General features: G+C 41.0%; 2 protein-coding genes across 5 annotated transcripts; both read left to right on the top strand.

Annotated features, from left to right (window-relative positions):
- The first annotated feature begins 158 nt into the window (after positions 1-158).
- morc2 (MORC family CW-type zinc finger 2) lies at positions 159-12,437 on the top strand. Of its 3 annotated transcripts, XM_063897402.1 has the most exons (28): positions 159-285; positions 876-1,026; positions 3,184-3,237; positions 3,329-3,363; positions 3,442-3,510; positions 3,640-3,730; positions 3,817-3,925; positions 4,352-4,511; positions 4,671-4,779; positions 4,893-5,018; positions 5,104-5,183; positions 5,270-5,352; positions 5,467-5,552; positions 6,383-6,523; positions 6,613-6,767; positions 6,856-6,984; positions 7,075-7,180; positions 7,353-7,485; positions 7,568-7,651; positions 8,022-8,261; positions 8,528-8,815; positions 9,300-9,404; positions 9,742-9,799; positions 10,129-10,267; positions 10,351-10,518; positions 10,616-10,709; positions 11,169-11,357; positions 11,501-12,437. In XM_063897402.1, the coding sequence occupies exons 2-28, from the start codon at positions 959-961 to the stop codon at positions 11,567-11,569; spliced, it is 3,168 nt and encodes a 1,055-aa protein (XP_063753472.1). In that variant the 5' UTR covers positions 159-285; positions 876-958; the 3' UTR covers positions 11,570-12,437. The 3 variants fall into 3 exon arrangements, with proteins under 3 accessions (XP_063753472.1, XP_063753473.1, XP_063753474.1); XM_063897403.1 differs by lacking the exon at positions 9,300-9,404 and having other exon boundaries at positions 177-285; XM_063897404.1 differs by lacking the exons at positions 159-285; positions 876-1,026 and adding an exon at positions 2,330-2,399.
- Positions 12,438-12,847: 410 nt separating this feature from the next.
- On the top strand, positions 12,848-19,304 carry LOC134874258 (acyl-CoA dehydrogenase family member 11-like). Of its 2 annotated transcripts, none has more exons than XM_063898327.1 (15): positions 12,848-12,904; positions 13,719-14,007; positions 14,082-14,305; positions 14,522-14,621; positions 15,054-15,171; positions 15,440-15,582; positions 15,680-15,832; positions 16,275-16,369; positions 16,468-16,567; positions 16,654-16,794; positions 16,871-16,963; positions 17,234-17,341; positions 17,434-17,605; positions 18,142-18,208; positions 18,304-19,304. In XM_063898327.1, the coding sequence occupies exons 2-15, from the start codon at positions 13,729-13,731 to the stop codon at positions 18,416-18,418; spliced, it is 1,908 nt and encodes a 635-aa protein (XP_063754397.1). In that variant the 5' UTR covers positions 12,848-12,904; positions 13,719-13,728; the 3' UTR covers positions 18,419-19,304. The 2 variants fall into 2 exon arrangements, with proteins under 2 accessions (XP_063754397.1, XP_063754398.1); XM_063898328.1 differs by lacking the exon at positions 12,848-12,904 and adding an exon at positions 13,047-13,521.
- Positions 19,305-19,581: the final 277 nt, after the last annotated feature.

Raw genomic sequence — 19,581 nt, 5'->3', positions numbered from 1 at the left:
TATACAAGTATGTTTACAATTTCCGAACGGCACTGATTGAAGTCATTCCAACGAAGGAAGGCTGGACGCTGATGTACCGGTATGTTACCCTGTCAACATAGCAGGATTTCTTGTCCAATCATCGTACAGAATCTTTATATGTCGCTCTCCTATTGGTTGAATATAGAAAAATAGAGGCGGGATTTCTGCAGACCGAAGGGGAAACCATCGTCGAAGTGGTTGTTGGATTATTCGCGGCCTGACGAAGTGTTTTATATCAGAGAAAAGGATACCTAACTTTACAAAGTATGTATACTTGCTTGGACGGATTATTACTGTAGGCCGAAGCGACTACAAAGTCGTCATATTTTGAAACCGTCGGCAAAGTGTGTGAAAATGACTTGATAGAGCTGCATGTTTCCAGTGCGAAGCTAGCTAGCTAGCTACTGTTAGCTAATAAAAACTCAAGACGCAAACGTATGTTAGCTACTGTTAGCCTAACATCAAACGTTCGAACCGTATAGCATATGAAACGTTTATTAAGGTTTATGTAATGTGCTCTTCACTTAACATGACTTTGCCTAGACCTAAAACAGTCACTGACTTCAGCATAAATAACTTACATATATGTGTCTTGAAAGCTAGCTAAGACTGCCCAAATGCGCCCTTTGCTCTCTGCAATGAAATGTTGTTGTACTCAAGTCAGGCCCCACACGTGGAGCCTCTTCAACGGGAGCAGCTTTCACTCAGGTGTGGATGTTCACTTGCCCCCAATGAACTGATTAGTGTTTCAGTCATCTGCTGTCACATCATACCCATGGTGACAACAAGAGGAGTCACGTTCAAAACCTTGTAGGTAAATATGCAAACCTGTGATGGTTGTCTTTCCTCTCCAGGATGAAAGCTATTGACTAGAGCACCGTTGGGAATAAAGAAGACGGACGTGAAACCAGGAAACTAGAAATATTTCTTTAGGGCCATGGCCTACTCAAACTACAGCAACCTGAGCAGGGCTCAGCTCACCGTCGAGTATCTGCACACAAACTCGTAAGTACTGTTGATACTACACATAATTATGCTGGGGAACATCACAGATCAACAATAATATATACACGTATACAAAATATTACACTTAACCGTCTTTTATGTCAATGTATGACTCTTGTGTCATATGTGAGACTTACAGTTGTGTTCAAAATAATAGCAGTGTGTTTTAAAAAAAAGTGAGTTAAGCTCAAAATCGTTATAATAACCTTTATTTTCAAAGAAACAAATTAATTGGGAACACTGCACATTGTATTCCAAATCAAAACATGCAGAAAAAAATAATCAAATTAGTTTTTACTTCACAGAAAGTGAAGAAAATGGAATAATAGGCTGTTCAAAAAAATAGCAGTGTCTGCATTTTTCTTTACTGACTCAAATATTTACTGTATGAATTTTGGGCTGGATTAGGCTGGCCACTTCATGACATTAATCTGGTTGGTCTGGAACCAAGATTTTGCTCGCTTACTGGTGTGTTTGGGGTCGTTGTCTTGTTGAAACACCCATTTCAAGAGCATTTCCTCTTCGGCATAAGGCAACATGACTTTGTGTTTTGATGTATTCAAACTGATCCTGGTATGCGATAAATAGGCCCGACACCATAGTATGAGAAACTTCCCCATATCATGATTCTGGCGCCACCATGCTTCGGGGTCTTCAAAGTGTACTGTGGCTTGAATGCTTGGTCTTCTGACAAAACTGTCTGCGGCCCTTAGACCCAAAAAGAACAATCTTGCTTTCGTCAGTCCACAAAATGTTGCGGCATTTCTCTTTAGGCTAGTCGGATGTGTTCTTTGGCAAATTGTAACCTCTTCAGTACATGTCTTCTAATATACCAGTACTCACAGGTAACTTTAGACCTTTTTTAATCACCCTGGAGCTGATCATTGGCTGTGCCTTCGCCATTCTGGCTATTCTTCGATCCATTTGAATGGTAGTTTTCTGTTTTCTTCCACATCTTTCTGGTTTGGGTTGCCATTTTAAACCATTTGAGGTCCTTTTAGCTGAGCAGCCGATCATTTTCTGCACTTCTTTGTAGATTTTCCCTTCTTTAATCGAAGTACGCTGTTCTTCTGAACAATGTCTCGACTCATTTTACTCAGAGAGAAATGCACTTTACCATGTACTGCCTTTGTCCTTTAATAAGGGCCACCTGTTGGACACCTGTTTTTTCAGAGAATTAATGATTTCACTAATTGAACTCCATACTGCCGTTTTGAACATGCCCCTTTCAATCTATGACGCAATTACACAGAATCAGCAGCATGCTTGTCATGACTGTTGGGTCTGTTGGTTTTCTATGACTCTACTACACCTACTAGTACTTTTTTTGCCATGTAGAAATATAATTTCAACCAAAAACAGTTGTTGATCTGGTAAGTGATGTTGGACTGCTATTATTTTGAACACAAAACTGTATATTAACTTACATTTCTAAATCCTACTGTCAGTTTGTTTTATGTGTGGAATGAGAAATGTGTAATTTTACTTTGATCTTTTAAACATGAGTGTGACCTGGCAGATGTGTAAAACAAGATGTGCTTGGATCTTATGAACGTGATGGAGTCATGGAAGTGGCTGTCAGTCCAGACAATACTATATTTAATCCAGAACAACAGTGATGTTTAGTCTGAAGAAAACATAGTCATATGGATTGATGCGTTTCACAACCACACCAAAGTTCTTATTTTGTCATTGTTCTAGCAATGACAAAATAACACTTTTTACAGAACAGATTGGTCCATTGTTGAATATGTTGTGGTGCACCAGTCAACACAGTGAGGAACACAGCAGATCTCACATCCTGGGCTCATTTCCAAATCCACTGCTATGGGATTATGCACCAGAAGGGTTTACCAAAAGTACTAAAACGTTGGTGCTTTATTAGGTGTTTGAAAGAGCTGATGAGCTTGTAGTTTGGATTACATTTGACTCTATATGGAGTACACAATAAAAATAATAATGGAATGCTCCTGAATCTGTTTGGGTGTAGCTTATACTCAACAGTTGGTTTGCATTAACGCATATACCTTGATACACTTGAGAAAACTCCCGGTTGTATAACAGTTTCATGCAGAATGATAATGTGGATATTTGTAGCAGGGGCAACATGTTTCCCCTTTACCAATAAATGAAATCCTTCTTCATTGTCTGTTTCAGGACGACTCACGAGTTCTTGTTTGGAGCGTTGGCTGAGCTTGTGGATAATTCAAGGTGCAGAACGAGCATTTCATTGTTGCTACATTATAACTGATATTGTTCTTATGAAGTAAAATATCTCACACTTGGTTTGTTTCTTTCACAGAGATGCAAATGCCACACGAATAGACATCTACACAGGTACACCAGAGAATAACTCGTCACACAGTGAAGCATGCACAATTATTCTTTGCTCACTGTGGTTTTTCCTTTTCACAGAAAAAAGGCCAGAGCTGCGGGGCGGCTACATGCTGTGTTTTCTGGATGACGGTGTTGGAATGGACCCGTGTAAGAGCTAATTTATTCAATCACTGAAAGCTTGTTTTTCTGTTAAAAGGTGGAGGAGTCCTGTGAGGTTTTCTGATGATATTCCGCATGTTTTTGTATTTGAAACATGACGAACATTTGTTTTATCAGACGAGGCAACTCATGTGATCCAGTTTGGGAAGTCAAACAAAAGGTCCCATGAGTCCACTCAGATTGGCCAGTATGGAAACGGACTGAAATCGTAAGACTTTCTTTACTTTGTGTGTGAATATGATATCGTATTTGAACAATTTCCCACATCTTTAAACATGCTTTTGGTTTTCACAGCGGCTCTATGAGGATCGGGAAAGACTTCATCTTGTTCACAAAAAAGGGCAACGCGCTCACTTGCCTTTTCATGTCGAGGACTTTTCACGAAGAGGAGGGACTGGACGAGGTCAGAGTCAACTTTTAGATAGAGCTGTTGAAAGGAGGTCGTCAATTTTATTAGGAGTGTGTGCGATTGATAAGCCATATAGTTTCAAATCTGCTTTATTAGGATTTTTTAGCTTTGCTTGAGGTATGAGGCTTGGGTTACTGTTCTTTATTACTTTGACCTATTATTTCTTTTTTGATATTTGTGACACTTAATTGTAAAATCATTGTTATGATTTACTAAATGTTCTCGTTCACACGGCCAAGAAAGTGTTTTAAACTCAATTTCTTATTCTGCATGTCTCTAGAATAACTGTATATTATGTCATTACTTGAGTGAAATCAGTGTATTCTGAGTAATGCGTGTATTCTGAGTAATGCTTGATTTAAAATATATTTTCCACTTCAAGCTTCTCAATCTTGGCCTGAATATTTTGATCCTCTTCAGGTGATCGTGCCTCTTCCCTCCTGGGATTTGAATTCCAACGAGCCGCTGACCTCTGACCCCGAGAAGTACGCCATAGAGACGGAGCTGATTTATAAATACTCACCTTTTACAAATCAACAGCAGCTGATGGAGCAGTTCAACAAAATAGAAAGTAGCAGTGGTGAGCAAATGAATGTGAAATAGAAATGATGTGTCTTGTGTCTCTATCAATACTTTACATTCTTTATAATCATTTGAATGATATAGAAGCTTTGGTTTTTGTGAATGAAATGGTTGCTATTGATTGCAGTGCTAACTTTTTGTTGTGCTTTGTTGAAAGGCACTCTTGTGGTCGTCTATAATCTGAAGCTGGACAACAGGGAACCAGAGCTGGATGTAGAGACGGACCACCAGGACATACTGATGGCTGGGACTCCTGCTGAAGGAGTGTAAGCGACCCCATTTGAACCGTGCAATCACTAACCCGTGGTGAATGAACCCGCGTTTGTATTGATAGGAAATTAAATGAGTGTTAATGGCCGCACTCTTTCTTCCCTCACAGGAAGCCGGAGAGGAGGTCTTTCAGGGCGTACGCGGCCGTGTTATACATTGACCCACGAATGAGAATTTTTATCCAGGGACATAAAGTGAGGACTAAGAGACTGTCCTGCTGTTTATATAAACCGAGGTAAAAGGATAACTCACTTACACTGTGTCTGTTAACTATGGCAGTCAAGACAAGATTTAAATCCACCTTCTTGTTTGATTGATAGGGTTTATAAATACACATCGACTCGTTTCAAAACTCGTGCCGAGCAAGAGGTGAAGAAAGCGGATCACCTGGCTAAGATTGGTGAGGCAGGGGTGAAATGGGTTTTGTATTTACATTTGTGCTTTTGTTTTGCGACTCTCATGCTCATCAGTTATGATTTATTTCAGCCGAGGAGAAAGCCAGAGAGGCGGAGAGTAAGCAGATGGCTTTAGAGACCAGACTAGGAGACGACCTGTCGAAAGATTCACGGGTAAGCAGAACGGGGTACTCTGGTTCATGGCGTGTTTCAACTCCACACCATGTTTGAACCCCCGCCTTAATCTGAGGTTGTCAAAGTGTCTTCTTCCATCCTGTCTTCCTCTAGGCAATCCTGAGAAAGGTTCAAGATTCAGCCATGATGCTCCGACGGGATTGTGACATGAAGAAAAGGATCCTCGAAGCCAAACAGAAGTACGATAGATAACATTGTTGTTTTGATTTATTGATTTACAAACCAAAGGAAAAGTGAAGTCATTTAAGGCATTAACCTTTTAAATATAAAGTGTTTGTTGGCCCAGAAATGTTGCTGTGTAAATAATATATATGTGTTCAGTTGGTATCTTGAAGGAATATCCCAACACCTTTAACCCATTTACTCTGTAAATCAAAACAAGCTCCCTTAGCAATAACATACCAACACATTTTTATAAAAAATCTCAAAATCAGATTGGTAGGGAAAATATTTTATATGATAAAACAGACCAAGGCACGTTGGTATGAGAGAGAGGTGGGAAAGGAGTGGGGAGGGGTGGGGAAAATCCTCTACCAAAGGATCATCAGGTGCAAAAACTTCTACTTCCACCTCCCTCTCAAACTCCTCATTCTCTCCCAATTCCAGATCGCTGCCGTCGCTGTCAAAGTATTCGTCGATCGTAGCCATTTTTGCTACTTTAAAAAAGTTAAAAACAAACGCACGTGAATGTCTGATTGATTGACGTGATTGTCGGCCAACCACACGACATTTGGGTGGTCACGTGGTTTAAAAAACCCAACAAGACCCACCTCGTGTATTTGAACCAATGACAGTGCATTATATGCTGCATGGCTCATGAAAATGACGACAAATCAACAATGTTGCGCTACGCTGCAGCCGGCAGGAGCTTCAAAGCTGCGCTACGCAGCCGCCGGCGGTAGATGGAATGTTGCGCTGCACAGCATCCGGTACAAATGGGTTAAATGGCTTTATTTTTGCTGAGCTGTCTCTATTTCCTGTCAGCTTCCAACACTTTCTTGTTCTTCAGAGGACTTAAGGAGCCCAAGGAGTTGAATTTTATATTCGGAGTGAATATTGATCAGAGGGACCTAGATGGGATGTTTGTGTACAACTGCTCTCGTCTCATCAAGATGTACGAGAAAACGGGGCCCCAGCTGGAGGGAGGCATGTGAGTGAAATGGAGCAGAGGTAAAACTAAAATGGCTGTTTGATTGATCAGGATACATGTTTTACAGTTATGTGATTTGTGTGTTTTAGGGCCTGTGGAGGTGTGGTTGGAGTAGTGGATGTCCCGTATTTAATTCTAGAGCCTACTCACAACAAACAGGACTTTGCAGATGCCAAGGAGTATCGACATTTACTGAAATCCATGGGGGAACATTTAGCTCAGTACTGGAAGGACACTAACATTGGTGAGTCCCTCTGAAATGTCGGTTTTTCATTTGTCACCAACACCAGACAAGATAATTAACCAATCCTGAGTGTCTGTTTGTTTTGCAGCTCAGAAAGGCATAGCTAAGTTCTGGGATGAGTTTGGATATCTGTCTGCCAGCTGGTCCGCACCCCCGTCACCAGAGTCGAGATACAAGAGACGTCGAGCCATGGAAATACCACTCACTATCCAGTGTGGTAAGTTACACATCCATACACACACAAAACACACACCCACTGTGTGTCGATAAACTTTTCTCACATCTTACACTGACTCTTTATCTTCAGATAAATGTTTAAAGTGGAGAACGCTGCCATTCCAGATGGATGCTGTGGACAAGCGCTACCCAGACAGCTGGGTGTGTCTCATGAACCCCGACAGCAACCAGGACAGGTGCGCAGATTGTGGTTCATAGGATACGTCTTCAAAGTTGTAATTAAGGCTGTAAAATAAGTGACGTGTGAATTTAATGCCACGTTTGTCTCTGTTGTCTGTCTATGTTGCTGTTTATCAATCAATGAAGTGTTCCTACATGCTAAATAAAGGGTGTGTTTTCTGTTTCTAGGTGTGATGCTGCTGAACAGAAACAGAATTTGCCATGTGGTGTTCTGAAGAAAGACAAGCAGACGGCTGAAGTCAAACAAAAAGAGCTGGCGGAAAAAATCAAACTGCAGCAGGAGAAACTCGAGACCTTGCTGGTATTTATTCAGTCCCTCTCTTCCCAGCGCTCCCTGTTTTGTCTACATCAGGAAATAACTGACTGTGTTTTTCTCTTATCAGAAAACAAACACCATCAATTCTGAAGCGGATATAAAGAAGCTGCCTCTGGAGGTCAGCAGGAAACCAACAGAGGGCTCCTCTCAGGTACCAACTCCCCTTACTGAGCTTCCTTTCGGGTTTCAGTTCAAAGTCAACCTTTGTTAACAATCATGCTGGAGTATTCTCAGTTGCTTATTAGGTTGTAAATTCTGAGCATCTTTTAAAAGTTTTATTTAAAAATAAATGCCTGTTAAAATCAGTTTGCACAGATGTCTAATTTATGGAATTAGAAAATGTAAACCATCGAATGATCAACAACCTAATATTATCAAAGCGTTAATATACATACAGTGGTCTTTAACATCTAATCACATGCATTATAAGATTCTGTTTTTAACATTAAATTGTTATGTCTATTTTTATTTTCACAATAATACAAACAATAATACAAGTGTTTCTCATGTTTTTGATTTAGGCAACCAGGTCTTCTGAGAGGTCCATAACACGGCCCCGCTCTCCCCCGCTCCCAGCCCACCTAAAGAGCGGCACCCCATCTCGTGCCCCTCCTCAGCGCCCCACCCGATCACCTGCGCCGCCACCACCAATTAAAGTCGACCCATCCAGGTCCAGAGGTGCAGCAAAACCTCCTCCGCCTGCAGCAAAGCCTGTACCCAAAGCCATTGCCAAAACCCCCCCACCCACCCGCAGCTCCCGGGTAAGATGTTTTATGCAATGCTCACCAAACTGAGCACTATAGAGCTTTCTGCGCCATTGCACTATTTATTCGGCCCTGTATGATTGCCTAGGCTCGTCTGCCCTACTGACGTGCTTTTTTTAATTGTTTGTATTGTTGTTACAGTTTTTTGTACAATAACAATTAAGGCTTTCTGTTCTATTGTATATAACACAAAGTACCAATGGAAGGTATTTGTTGCTGGGTCTACAAGTGAATGTGACATTTTGATATCTCTCTCCTGACAGTTTCCTGTCAAAGCATCATTAGCCAAACCAACAGCTGCTGGACAACGCAAGAGAGTCTTAAAGCTGGACGACAGTGAGGAGGAGGAGGAGGAGGAGGAGGAGGAAGAAGAAGAAGAAGAAGAAGAAGAAGAAGAGGAGGAGGAGGAGAAGAAGGAGGAGGGTGACAGCGAGGAGGAGAGTGAAGCAGAAGAACCGCAGACAAAGAAATCCAAGATGGCGGCAGCAGCTGGTAAACGTGGGAAAGTGATAGAGAAGTCCTTGTCGCCCAAACGTGACAAGTTGGACAAGGTAAACACACAGCAGAATTTCGCTTGTAGCGCAAAGGTTTTTATGTAAAGAATATAAAATGACAGCATTAGCAAAGTCACAGAAACATTCAGTAATACCTCATGAAGTGAATGAGCCTGCGTGCATCAGTGCTGAGATGCTGTCTTTGTTTGACTGTTTGGAGCCTTGCTCCTCCTTTGTTAGCACCAGTTTCTCACAAAGGACTCCCTTCTAGGTAATGAGGAAAATACGAGGACAGATCATAGGAGCTTGACATTGGCATTATTGGGGCAGTTTGAATGTTTTCATCCATTACAGAGTAAAGACAAACTCAAATCGTAATGCTAAATATAGTCTTTAGGCACAAATGGGTTCAGTAACTTACCATAGTATTGTTTGGGTGGCTGGAAAGATGTTGAAATTATTTAAATGAGGCTCATATAAGGAAGGAAAGGCAGGCTTTTCTGAACCCCCAAACAGAGCCCCTCTGCTCTCGACCTTGCAGGTTAAAACCCTCTTCGAGAAGAAAGGACTTTCTTCTCCTTTACAGCAGAAGGCCATCTCTAGTCTTAAATCCATTTCCATGCAACAGCATGGCGCTAAAGCAAAGGTATCTTTGTTCGGTCCATCTCTCTACTTCCCTTTAATCAATTCTGGCTGCATCTGCTCTCACACCCTCTAACTGTAATGACTTAACCTCCCAGCTGTTGTTGGTACTGTCGGATTATCATTCTCTCATCTCACAATCATCCCTTGAAACTTAATTAACATTTTCCTCTAACTGCTATCAAGCATGACACCCCCCTCCCTGCCTGCGGTGACACTGGGACTTTTTACTTCTTCCTTTAACAGGAATGCAAATGCTTTCTTTGAACCTTTCTTTGTCATTTCAGTAAACACTATTTATGTCACTGCAGTGGGATTTATGATTGTCTTGTTTAATGCAGGCCTCGGAGAAGCCCCTACAGGAGGAAACGGGAGACGGCTCAAAAAATGCTCAGAAAGGTGAGTTTATTGTTTGACCTACCCAAGCGATGCACGGATCTTATTTAGTAACATCACAGCTTCACACACATCCTGTCAATGGTGTGGAGTTCTTCAGCATTCATAAAGGGGATTAGCCATGTATGAAAAACAGAAAGTCTGTAACTTGGTGCAGATTTGGAGTAAGTTTTATAATGTCATAGAAATGTTGTGTATGCATTCAATTATGGTTCTTAAAAAGAAAGAAAGAGAATCGGCCAAGAAAAGCGAATTGTTCCTCTCTACTCTATCGCTAATAAAACTAGAAATGCTCTCATATAAGAATGTCCGCCTGTGGTTCTTGTCTACAGATAAAGGGCTGCTGGTTGAAGTACGTGTGAATAAGGAGTGGTACACCGGCAAGGTCATTGCTGTGGAGGTGAACAAGCAGAGCGTACGCTGGAAAGTCAAGTTTGACTATGTACCTAGAGCCACTCCTAAAGACAGATGGTGAGCTTCTTCAGCTGCATTCAGGGAACATTCCGGGGACTTTTTCAGATGGCTAATTTTCCTATACTTGTCTGGCTGCGCAGGGTGTTCAAGGGAAGTGATGATGTGCGGTTGATGCGGCCGCCATCTCCAATCTCTCAGACCCCTGACACCCAGCAGGAGGCCGAGAAGGGGCCGGCACCCATGGAGCCGGACACCACCCAACCAGGCACCAGCCGGGAGGTGACCGATAGTCTCGTCACCATGCTGAGGTGAGCTGCTTACAATGAACTGGTGTTGCCACATTTAAATGATGACAGCCACTCTCTTAGTACTGTGGGGTGATTTCTGTGCCCTGTGTGTTTCCAGGACCATGCTGCGATACTTCTTCCCTCCTGCTTTCCGGATCCCAAAGGACGATGTTAACAGCATGACGGCTGAGGAGTTGGTGGCCTTTCCTTTGGTGAGATAACTAAGGGTTGAATAAACTCTTCCTAAGGTTAGAATATATAATAAATGAATGAATTATTGTATTGATTGGATTGAGCCACATAGAAATAGAGCTGTTTTGATACCTCTGTGCAGCAAACACCCCAACATCAACTGCCTGCAAATGTGTTCCCCAAAGAGCAACACATTTTCTAAATCGGCTGCTGACAAGTGTTGTGCTTCCTCAAATACCATAAAGGGTTTCTGGTGAGAGTGCAAGCTAAGACCACTTACCTGTTAATCCAGGTCCAATTATTCTTGTGGTTTAACTTGCTGTAGTGTCAAGCACTGTGTTGTACAATCCCAGCATTATCAGCTCCTCCATCAGTGTTATTCTTCTTCCGCTACTCTGGGAATGTGTTGAGGAATTCTTACTGTTGTGTTTCCTTGAATGCCTTTATGCTAATGTGTTTTTTTCCTCCTGCTTTTTCAGAAAGAGTATTTCCAGCAGTATGAATCGGGTCTCCAGTCTTTGTGCAACTCGTACCAGAGCAGAGCTGACGCCAGAGCCAAACTTGTGGAAGAGAAGAGCAACAGCAATGAGGTGAAACTGAAGGAGGCGGAAGAGAAACTACAGAAACTACGAACAAACATTGTGGCACTCCTGCAAAAAGTTCAAGAGGTAAGACTGCTTCACCTGGTCCGAGAGACAGGACATCCGAATCTTCAAAGATTTTGACAAAACGAATCTTTCTACCAAATGGAACCTTTGTTGTATAATAATCCGTGTTTGCCGGTACTAATATTGCTTTGTTACACTTGTAGGACATCGACATAAACACAGATGATGAGCTGGACGCCTACATAGAGGACCTTCTGACCAAGGGTGATTAAAGAAGACAGAGACAGAAGAGTACATGCTCATAAACAGACAGTTTTCCTTACAGCCATTACTTGCTGACATTTCGTTAATGACTCATCATTAACTTATCTGTGGAGTTGGCTGTTAAATCACATTGTCATGAGTTTGATCTTTGATTTTGTAGTTCCAGCGTTTAGTCAGCACCAGTGCGCAATTTGAGTTTGGAAAGTTCTCTGATCTTCTACAGTGTTGGGTATCCTGTGGTTTTCTCTTTTAGTCCTTTTTATATGCTTGTATATGTTAATCTATGTTAAAGCCATCCTTTCTTGATTGAAATATTTTATGTAGGTTTAAGACGTATGCTTTCTTTATATAGTCGGCTAAAGCTGTGACAAACTGAAGACTACATTTGTTGCTCATCTTGTTTCCTCGTCAGGTGAGATTCTGAAGTCACTGGGTTGTGCTCTGCAATGCAGCCCTTACTTTAACTTTTATTTTTATACACTAAAATCACTTAAGTATTTCCCGTATTACTTTTCTTCATCCTGGTTCAGCGAGGAAACCAGATTAATATTTTATGGTTGGGTGCTGTTCCGCACCATTAACGAGAACTACTTACTGGGTTTTATCAGTATGATTATTCCCTCATTTCCCTTCCTTCATTTAAACCTTAGAATGGGCTGTGTTTATTTTTGGAACAAAAAAGGAAATCTCCCTCAAATGCACAGGCTGTGTGTTCTTAATTATTCAGTGCCTGTTCCCTTGTTTTGAACAGACTTTTAACATCCTGGTAATGTTTTATCAAATGGTGCATGCTTTCAGTCTTCTTGTTCTGATTGGAACAAATGATTCTGTATTTTTGAGAAGTCTTTACATAACAATAAAACTGGTTCAGCAACACCTCATGATAAATTGATGTCTGTTATTGTTCATGTCTGTATGCTAATTAAAACAAAACAAATCAATCTAGACTTAATTAGAAGAAAAGAGCAGTTCATGAGTTATCAGTTTCCATTAAAGGGTTGAATTACCAAATGTTTGAAATCTCATCTAAGTGAATTATACGTGATGGATTTTATGTTTTTTGAAAATATAATTGTAATTTTAACAATCGTGTTTTGATTATCACATTAACATGAAATCGTATTGCCTTAGATAGTGAATTGTTTAACTCTATGCTGTGAGCACTACAAACGAAATTCCTTTTTAAACAAGTGGAAATCTGATAGATCATAAGTTCTGGGCAAATCTTTACTATCTGCACACCACTTTAAATGTTTGGTTTTTCGGAAAGGACTTTTATTTTGAAGGCGAGAGTGAGTGCAGCTGTAGTGAATGTAAACAGTGCTGGACACTCAACGCTTCAGGTAAAATAAGATTTCTCTTTTATCTGTAAAGCTCATATATTCCAAATACAGACGATTAGCTGTTTTAAGCACTCCACATTGTGAAATGGCTAAGATTGATGGTCGATGACGGATATTTAAGCTGTTCGCTAACTTGTTATTTTTGCAGGCAAAGTTGCGACCGATTAACGTGTGGCTCGATGTAAAAGAAAACAGCTTGATAAAGAACAGCTAAGATTAGCAGCGTGTTACCTATATTAACAATGATTGGACTAGTATTAAATTAGATCAAATACAATTTCTCGGAATCGAATATCTGCACAAAAAGGCCTGCGAACTGCCGTGAACTTTGACCCACGTTGTGATCCTCAGTCATCATGAAGGCATCATGGCTTTCAGTTTAATGTTGATTGAAAAGGATTAAAGTGCCTGTAGATGCGTCTAGATAGCTCTTGAATAGACTTCCTCTATTGCTCTCTTGTATAGTATTTTTAATTAACTTCAAACTTTATTTTAGACTCAAAGAAGTTTGAAGTATTGTTGTTTTTGGGAGACATTTCCTGAAATGAAATAACACCCACGTGCGATTAAAAAAAAACGAAGAAAGAGGAAGACACCAATGTTGAGCGATAACACCAGTAATTATTATTAGTGATATGTAAAAATGTTAATACTCTCACAACAATCTTTATGTAAATCTGTGCAATATATACTTTTACTTGTTATCTAGCTTCTACCACACTTCATTCTACATGTTACTATTGTTGTGCTTTTACATCAGTGTTAAATATTACGTTTTGTCCGTTGATAATCCTGCAAAATTCCTTTTCCTCAGGTCCTGAGCCATGTCAGTGTGCTCAGCCCTCCTGACCCGGCGTGTAGCTGGAGGCGGCTGCAGGTCGCTGTGTGCTGTTTCTCCCTCTCTCATCCACATCAGATCAGCCACGTTAGCTGAGCCAGGCACAAGAAGATCTAATGAGGAACAACTGTGGGAGGCGACAGAGAAGCTGCCGTTCTCCGGAGCAAAGTTAGGATCCTTCTTCCAGGAAAGACCGGTTCTGAAGAACCCCTTTCTAGAGGATGCTTTGCTGAGGGGATACCTGAGGAGACACCTGCCACAGGAGGTGAGAAGAGCGCACCGTTGTGCCTTCAACATTAAGTTCTTGTCCATAATCTATGTGACTCTCTTTGTTTACAGCCAGCGTTTTCAGACTTATGTGCATTTGGAGAGCGTGTGGCAAATGAGGTGGACGAGTGGGGCAGAGAGTGTGAGCTCACCCCTCCACGGTTGGTGCACTTTGATCCCTGGGGACGAAGAGTCGACCACATCGTGACCTCCTCCGCCTGGAAACGCATGAAAGACCTCTCGGCACAGGAAGGACTGGTCGCCATTGGCTATGAGAGGTCATTCGGGGAGTGGAGGTAGTGTTAGACTTCCTTTTTCAGTTTATCTCACTTGCTGATTAATGATTATAATAGGAAAAGTTTGTAATGAGAACCTGAGATTGTGTGTGTGTGTGTGTGTGTGTGTGTGTGTGTGTGTGTGTGTGTGTGTGTGTGTGTGTGTGTGTGTGTGTGTGTGTGTGTGTGTGTGTGTGTGTGTGTGTGTGTGTGTGTGTGTGTGTGTGTGTGTTACAGCCGTGTGTACCAAATGAGCAAGTTGTACATCTTCTCTCCTTCCTCTGGTCTCTACACCTGTCCGCTGGCCATGACTGACGGCGCTGCTAAAGTTATCCAGGTGTGTCAGAGCAACAAGACAGTCCTTGATCATTAAACTATGTTAACAGTACTTTCATTTACAATGATTATTGCTTATATGCCGTAACCTAAGTTATGCAAACACAAAGCATTTTTTCTTGTTTTTAAAAAAAAAGCACATGTAGGATGAAGGAGAAAATCCAAATTTATAGCTGTATCCGAGATTCAATCCACAGTAAGACTGGACAGATGAATAGATGCACTTTATTGATCCTAAAACTAATCATTATTATGCATTCTTAAATTCTTCGCCTCATCTTACTGTTGTCACTGATACAATTTAAAGGCCAGCTTTAGCGAGGTCAAACAATATGAATACTGAACAGCTGCATGTAAAACCATTCTTATATTAACCAGATTTCTCCCTTTTTTTGGAAACATACTAAGAGATTTTCTTGTTGCCTATATGAAGTCCATAGGTGTTTCATGGCCAGTAGATGAAGCCTACAGTCGTTTGACCACTCGTCAGCCTGAGCGTTTCTGGACGTCTGGACAGTGGATGACGGAGAGACAGGGAGGATCTGATGTGGGTCAGTACTGACATGAACAAGTATCAGCTTAACAGATTAAAAAGGCTACATTAGCCTCTGTCAGTGCTAAAAGCTTAATATTGAATTAGAAAAAGAAAAGCACTAGAGATGTTATTGTAATTCTGTCAACGTAGGATAAAGTACCTGATAAGCACCTAGTGGTGTTAGTAGTGTGACAATTGGCGTTAAAACCTCTAAAAATGACAAGACCTTTTTCATTTATTTCCTTGAGTTGTATTCTCTTATATCCTTATCTTCCTCTCCTCAGGCAGCGGCACAGAGACGGTGGCTGCTCCCCAGGCGGACGGTTCATACAAACTACACGGCTTCAAGTGGTTCACCTCTGCAACAGATGCAGACATGACTCTGACTCTGGCTAGAGAGCAGGACAGATCAGGAGCTACCACACCAGTAATGCTGACATCCTCTCATATCAGTCATCCACTGAATGACTCACAAAGTGAATCTATTGCCCTTTTGTTTTTGTGCTCTTGTCTCTATCCTACAGGGAAGCAGGGGTTTGTCTTTGTTCTACGCAGAGGTGAGCAGAGGTGAGGATGGACGACTGAAGGGGATAGAGGTTCAGAGACTGAAGGACAAGCTGGGCACAAGACAGATGCCGACTGCTGAGTTACTGCTGGACGGCCTGCAGGCACACAGGGTCTGTTACACATCATCTCTTTTTAAAGGTCCATTATTGTAAAATGTTGGATTTCCATGTCTCTAAAAGGTCATTATAAGCTGTAGATTCCTCCTCTGGTCTATGCATATAATAATGAATGCTTGTGAAGCCTAATATGTTTCAATTTATTGTTGAGGCAGCAAGGACATCCTGATATCACTCAGTTTTCCTCAGAGGCTATTACAAGCCACTTATTCAGAGATGTATTCAGGCCATCAGGGAACAGCAAGAAATACAGCATATTCAAATACACTATATATATTGTTATACGTTCAGAGTTGAAGTCTTTCCTGAAACAGCACTGGGTCTCTTCCTCTCGTCTTAAGCTCCTCCTTTAAGACAAACCCAGCTGATTTGATTTTTTAAACTTAATAAATATGTCAAAGACCTTGATTCATTTACTTCCTCTCCGAAAATACAGATCTCCGAGGAAGGGAGAGGTGTTGCCTCCATAGCTAACATGCTGACGATAACCCGGATACACAACAGCATCTCTGCAGCAGCCGCAATGAGAAGGCAGGAGACTCATAATACTGCACTGCATCCTGTGCTGATTTCTACAAAAACACACAATAGAAAAAGCGTATTATTTATAAGTGTGTGTGTGTTCACAGGATTGTCCAGTTAGCTCGGGACTATGCCACTCGTCGCACTGCCTTTGGAAAGCTTCTCAAAGATCACCCGCTACACATGCAGACTCTCGCCAGGATGGAGGTGAGCTGGCTGATGATCAATAAACTGCACACCGTATACAAAGTCTCCCATCATACCACACCACTGTTTGCTCTGGAATTGGACAGGTGGAGACCCGCGGAGCGTTTCTTCTGGTGATGGATGTGTGTCGTCTTTTGGGCCGGGAGGAGAGCGGCGTGGCGACTGAGCTTGATGCACATCTGCTGCGTCTGCTCACTCCTGTGGTGAAACTGTACACGGGGAAGCAGGTGAGCGGCTTGCTCATCATGTGTGAGTAAACTCGTTGTTTGAGAGCAACCCTTACTGTCTTTGGTTTTGTCTCAGGCGGTGGCTGTGGTGTCGGAGGGTTTGGAAAGCTTCGGTGGACAGGGCTACATTGAGGATACCGGGCTGCCTGGACTACTCCGCGATGCACAGGTGAGGTCAATACCAGAGCTGCAATGATGAGTCCTTTTAATGCAAAAGTAGCAGGAAAGACAGGCCTGGAATATGGATATTATGAGCGTTATATTATTAAAACAGTTAACATCTTTGAGGTTTAGATTGATAAAAACAAGACATTTGAGAAAATCTTAGGCTTTGAAAAACTTGGATAGAATTTCTTTCACTATTTTCCAAAATTGTATTGACAAAAATGTTGAACTTCAAAACTATAAGGCAATTAAAAAAATTCTGTCCTTTTCTCAGGTGTTGAGTATATGGGAAGGTACCACAAATGTCCTTTCTCTTGACGTGCTGCGCTGCGTGGCTCGTAGCTCAGGAATGGTTCTTCACGCTTTCTTCACCCACGCCAAGGTACAGGCTCAGGGAACAGCCCATTAAACGTTCAGGAACTCATCTGTGACAGACTTGAACAGGAATTTGATCTTGTTTTCTTCTCCTTGTAGTCCCTGCTTCTAGGTGCATCGAATGTTTCCTCCTTGAGCCCGGCGGTGAAAGCAGTGAACGCTGCTCTCTCGGAACTGAAGGACTTTGTTCAGGTCGCAGCTGTTAGAGAACCCGGCTACCTGGAACTGGCAGCCAGAGACTTGGCATTCAGCATCGCTCGCATCTACACAGGTAGGTACCATAAACTTTGTAGTTAGAATAGTTATCCCACATTAGTCACCGTGCAGCAATATTAAATATTTGTAATTATTCTCAGAAAGAAAGTGCTATTTTAATGTGACTATTTCAAAAAATGTAGCCATTTTCCTTCCTATGAAAAGGAAAGTTTAGATTTTTCCCTCATGTCATCTCTCATCAGGCGACAAGAGCAGTAAAAATTAGTAAAAAAAAAAAAGTAAAATGGAATATCATAATGAGCAAAGTTTGGGAAAATTAGAACAGCTTGCGTTGGTGGTGAAGTATGGTGTGCCTCACAAAGTCAATGTACTTTGGTTCTGTTTACTGCTTCCCTGGTGAAATGAACATTGACATCTCCTCTGTTATGCTCAAAATTATGGTATGTAGTTACCTGAATAGGTAACATTATAAAGTGTTAATGAATTGATATGGGCTACAGTATTTAGCTACCATTTTATGGAATATATTTGACAACACACTAAAATTGAGTCAGACTATAACGTGTAACTTAACTTTTTAAATGTTAACAGGTGCCCTTCTCATTGACCATGCATCTTGGAAAGAAGCTTCTTCATCTGACATCTATGCAGCTCTCAGGTAAAATAAACAAACAAGAATCAAAGTTACATTTACAGTACTTTCAGCTTTAATAAAAAAACAAATACAACAACATTTTTACTTGCCTTCCTCAGGTGGTGTGAACAGGACTTGTGTCCTGTGGCGGCTAACCAGGCGAGAGGCTGCTACGATCTCAGCACTGCACCACTGGATGCTGCACTAGTGTATGACCGGCCTATCCAAGGCTGAACGTTCACTGATCACGGATAAACACTTACTTTATCATTACTGTATGCCAGATTTATTGTATTTTGTAGATGATTTATAACTTGTTTTATGTTTTTAAAAATGATATAAAACCCACTTCTTTACAGCAGTACGGCAATCAAACTGTAAATTGAGTTTCTAATACCATGTGATCCCTTATAATATTTGCAGTTTTCAACATTTTTTGGATGCCTGGATGCTATGTAAGTGTGAAGTAACTGAGTGAAACATGAGCCCTGACTTTTCTGATTCAAGATCTCTCCTTAGGAAACCACAATTCCCTGCCTGCTAAGATATCAAATACAATACTCACAGGAAATAATCTGCCCAAATTGAATCCAACTTGCATAATTTCCTGCTGTTATTGCACTCACTACTTGTGTAGCTTTTACTGTTTATCAGTTATTCTGCTGTGTTATTTTTATGCATTGAACACATTATGAAGTATCCATAAAATATGCCATCAGTCATCAGTTTACTCAATGGTAGAAAAATGGTTTTCTGAAGAAAAAGGGCTGAAACCACTGAAACCACTGAACCAGAGCACAGGTCACAAGCGGTCAGAGCAGGAGGGAGTTTGAGTTAAACAATCATGCTGCCTTCAAACTGTTGAAGTTGCAAGTGTGTACTTCAGAACTATGAAAAACACATGCACTTTTTAGTTTTGAACAATTGAATATATCAGGCAACTACTTCAAATTGTACAAAAGTTAATTATCTTGTTTTTGTAACTGTATCATTGTGTTTCATTGTGCCAAACTCTATATTGAATAAAAAACGAGCACAAGCATGCAAACAATACCACAAAGTGATGTACAGCAGGACATATTTATTTGGAAATAAATGAATAAAGATCAGATTAAACATATACGCTCAATGAATACATTTATTTAAATTTAGTTTTGATTGTTATTATTTTAGAATACATCTTTTATGTATTGCAATATTGATTCAAGATTCAAAGAATCCCATATGTGGGACGAATAAAGGGATTCTGATTCTGATTCTGTTGTCGTATACATAGTAGCTACAGTGTAGTTATGACAATGAAAATCTTAAATCCCAGGCTCCTCTAACAATACAACATAATATATATAAGACATACATTTAATAAAAAGAATCATACAATAGTGCAAGAAGAAACG

This window comes from Eleginops maclovinus, chromosome 12 (genome assembly GCF_036324505.1).
Source record: "Eleginops maclovinus isolate JMC-PN-2008 ecotype Puerto Natales chromosome 12, JC_Emac_rtc_rv5, whole genome shotgun sequence".
NCBI classification, from domain to species: domain Eukaryota; kingdom Metazoa; phylum Chordata; class Actinopteri; order Perciformes; family Eleginopidae; genus Eleginops; species Eleginops maclovinus.
This window is presented reverse-complemented; position numbering and strand designations above follow the sequence as displayed.